The 2,921-nt window shown below is 47.5% G+C and overlaps 1 protein-coding gene across 1 annotated transcript; it reads right to left on the bottom strand.

Annotated features, from left to right (window-relative positions):
• Positions 1 to 1,720: 1,720 nt before the first annotated feature.
• On the bottom strand, positions 1,721 to 2,488 carry LOC127764512 (glycine-rich cell wall structural protein-like). Its single transcript, XM_052289401.1, has 2 exons — positions 2,316 to 2,488; positions 1,721 to 2,183 (listed from the first exon to the last, which is right to left on the bottom strand). Exons 1-2 carry the CDS (start codon positions 2,404 to 2,406, stop codon positions 1,909 to 1,911), a joined length of 366 nt encoding a protein of 121 aa, XP_052145361.1. The 5' UTR covers positions 2,407 to 2,488; the 3' UTR covers positions 1,721 to 1,908.
• Between the last annotated feature and the right edge of the window lie 433 nt (positions 2,489 to 2,921).

Below are 2,921 nucleotides of genomic sequence, written 5' to 3'. Positions count from 1 at the left end.
CTGATCGATCTGTCGCTGTACATGTCGCGTGCTCGCTGCTGCTGCTTTGCACATCACATGCATCCGTGATGCTGTACCGTCTGATGGATCAACCGGCGGGCGACGTACGGGTTGTGAAGTGCAAGCGTAGGATCGGATCAAACCGCATATATAGGCCGTATTACATCTATCCGACGAACGGTTTTGTTCCCTTGGTTTCCTCCGATCGAGAGGATGCGTCGATCATCGGTCGATCGGTCCATGCCACACTTGATTAGTACTCCCTCCGATTAGTACTCCCTCCGTTTCGTTTTATTTGACACCGTTGACTTTTTAGCACATATTTAACCGCTCATCTTATTTAAAAATTTAAATAATTATTAATTATTTTTCTATCATTTGATTCATTGTTAAATATACTTTTATGCATACGTATAGTTTTATATATTTCATAAAAGTTTTTAAATAAGACGAACGGTCAAATATGTGCTAAAAAGTCAACGGTATCAAATAAAACGAAACGGAGGGAGTAATTAGCTCCGTTGACATATCCAGCTTCGATTTGATTCTTTTTTTCGTCCCATGTATCCGGCCGTCACGACGACGAAGGGATCCGAGCCCATGGAAAGTTGGAAACTGCGACTGGTACCATCGATCGATACCAGGGGGCCTCTTTGGCATGGGCTTCCTCCAGCTCCTTGTTGCTCCATCTTATAAGTACTCCCTCCGTTTTAAAATATTTGACACCGTTGACTTTTTAGCACATATTTGACCGTTCGTCTTATTCTAAAAAAATTTGTGAAATATGTAAAACTATATGTGCACATGAAAGTATATTTAACAATGAACCAAATGATATGAAAAGAATAAATAATTACTTAAAATTTTTAAATAAGACGAATGGTCAAACACGTGCTAAAAAGTCAACGGTGTCAAACATTTTGAAACGGATAGAGTATATTACTTCCTATGTTTCTACAGTGGCCAAGGCATCATCTTCAACTTCTACGACCAGAGAAGGAGGAAGAGAGGAGAGGGAGGGAGATGACGGTCTCACCAACGCTGGTGACGTCAACTTTCTCCGTGAGCCTTAGTGTCGGCCACACCTAATAAACTCCAATATGCTTCCTTTGGACGAGGGTTTTTAAGGTTGGAGTGAGGAGGGGGAAGGGGGCGAGGGGAAGGTGAGGGCGCTTTAGAGGGATAATCGGGGTGGTGGAAAGCCAATAGTAGTAGTCGAAGTAGATGGTGGTGGGGGCAAAGGACGTCAAGGCGGTGACGGTGCAAGCCACCGAACACAGTGGATGAGAGGCAGGGTAAGAAAATCTTGCTGCAGTTGTTCAATAGGATGATAGCAGCGTGCGGAGAAGGAGCAGGAGAAGGAATGGAGGGAGGGAAGCAGCAGAGATTGCACGGCCGATAAGTCTCATCTCACTGCCACGCAATGCTAGCGAGATGGAGGAGCTAGCATTGATGGAGGTGCGACACACTTGATCGAGTTACCTCATTTGTGCGAACCTTGATGAGATCTCAACCGTTCATAAACCGATCGGTGGACAGAGAAATATGAAGTAATAACTGATTAATAGGTAAGCAAAAAAAAAATCAAAGCAATAGAAGTCTTTAACAATACCACTATAACTATATAGAGGTAGATTTATTCCATCACATGCATAATAATACAAAGTGATACATACATCGGTCACACACACAGTACTGATCGATCGACCATACCCTAATTAAAAACAGTGGAAAATAAGCATTATGTGTTCTCCACTTCTCCAAGATCACTGTGCATACGTACATATATAAGTATGGCGGCCACACACACGTACACGTATAGAGATCATACGCGCCGCCTTTGCTTTTATTGACGAAACCAAACTAAAATTAAACATGTGCCGAGGATCGATCGATCGATCGATTGGATCAGTTGTGGGGATCCACCTCCGGGCGGTACATGGGCTCCGGGATCTCGTCAGGGCTCGCGCAGCAGCGGCATCCGCCGCGGTAGCCGTAGCCGCAGCAGCGGCAGCCGTGCCAGCCTCCTCCTCCGCCCGGGTAGCCACCGCCGCCGCCGCCGCGCCCCGGATAGCCGTAGCCGCGCCCCGGATAGCCATAGCCGCCGCCCCGTGGTGGGTACCCGCCGCCGCCGCGCCAGTAGTCCTGCACGTCCACCTTGGTGTCCTCCTTCTTGTTAGCCTCTGCATATCATATCGATCACCGACGACGTTGTAGTTAATTAAGCCAAGAACACATATGAGATACTAATAATTGCGTGTTGAGAGCTAAGCTAGAATTAATAATTAACTTGGGAAGAAACGACGAGAACTCACGGGTTTCGTCGGCGGCGGAGGCGGCGACGAGGAAAGCGGCGGCGAGGAGGACGACGGCGAACGCGATGAGAGCCTGCTTGGTCGACGCCATTGCTCCTACGATCGATCGATCGATCTCTTCTCCTCGCTAAGTAGTAAGATCTTACTGTCTTGTTCTTTGTAGTAGCTGCTAATACCACTGCGAAGTGCAGTGTTTGATGAGAGGCAATGCATGCATACCAAGCGTATTTATAGGCGACGACGCTTGCTCATAGTCCTATGAGATCGCGAGTTGCACGCAGATGAGCAAGAGATCGAGCAAGTTTGACGCGTGTTGCAACGGTGTAGGGCCCGTGCACAGACAGGGATGCGAAGACATGGAGTCATGGAACGTTAGCGGTTGGGGAGATGGATGCTTGGCATTTAGCCATTGAAACCTGCAACGCATATATATGCAAACAGTGGTAGCAGTAGCCTGTTGGATGGATCGACCGATCGAGCTTGATCTCTGTGGGCGACTGGAGATTTGATGAGTTGGGCTGTGGTGGAAACAAGCCAAGTTTGACTCGGCGAGGGCGTGCAGCATGGTCGATCGATCGGTCTGAAAACTCTGAATATATTGCACGC

Source organism: Oryza glaberrima, chromosome 2 (genome assembly GCF_000147395.1).
Source record: "Oryza glaberrima chromosome 2, OglaRS2, whole genome shotgun sequence".
Taxonomy (NCBI): Eukaryota; Viridiplantae; Streptophyta; class Magnoliopsida; order Poales; family Poaceae; genus Oryza; species Oryza glaberrima.
This window is presented reverse-complemented; position numbering and strand designations above follow the sequence as displayed.

What these genes read in the sequence shown, in the direction of transcription:
- LOC127764512 (XM_052289401.1), bottom strand. Translation starts at nt 2,406, where the DNA reads ATGGCGTCGACCAAGCAGGCTCTCATCGCGTTCGCCGTCGTCCTCCTC. An exon ending in CTCCGCCGCCGACGAAACCC is followed by an intron (nt 2,184 to 2,315) that starts GTGAGTTCTCGT and finishes TATGATATGCAG; the next exon opens with AGGCTAACAAGAAGGAGGAC.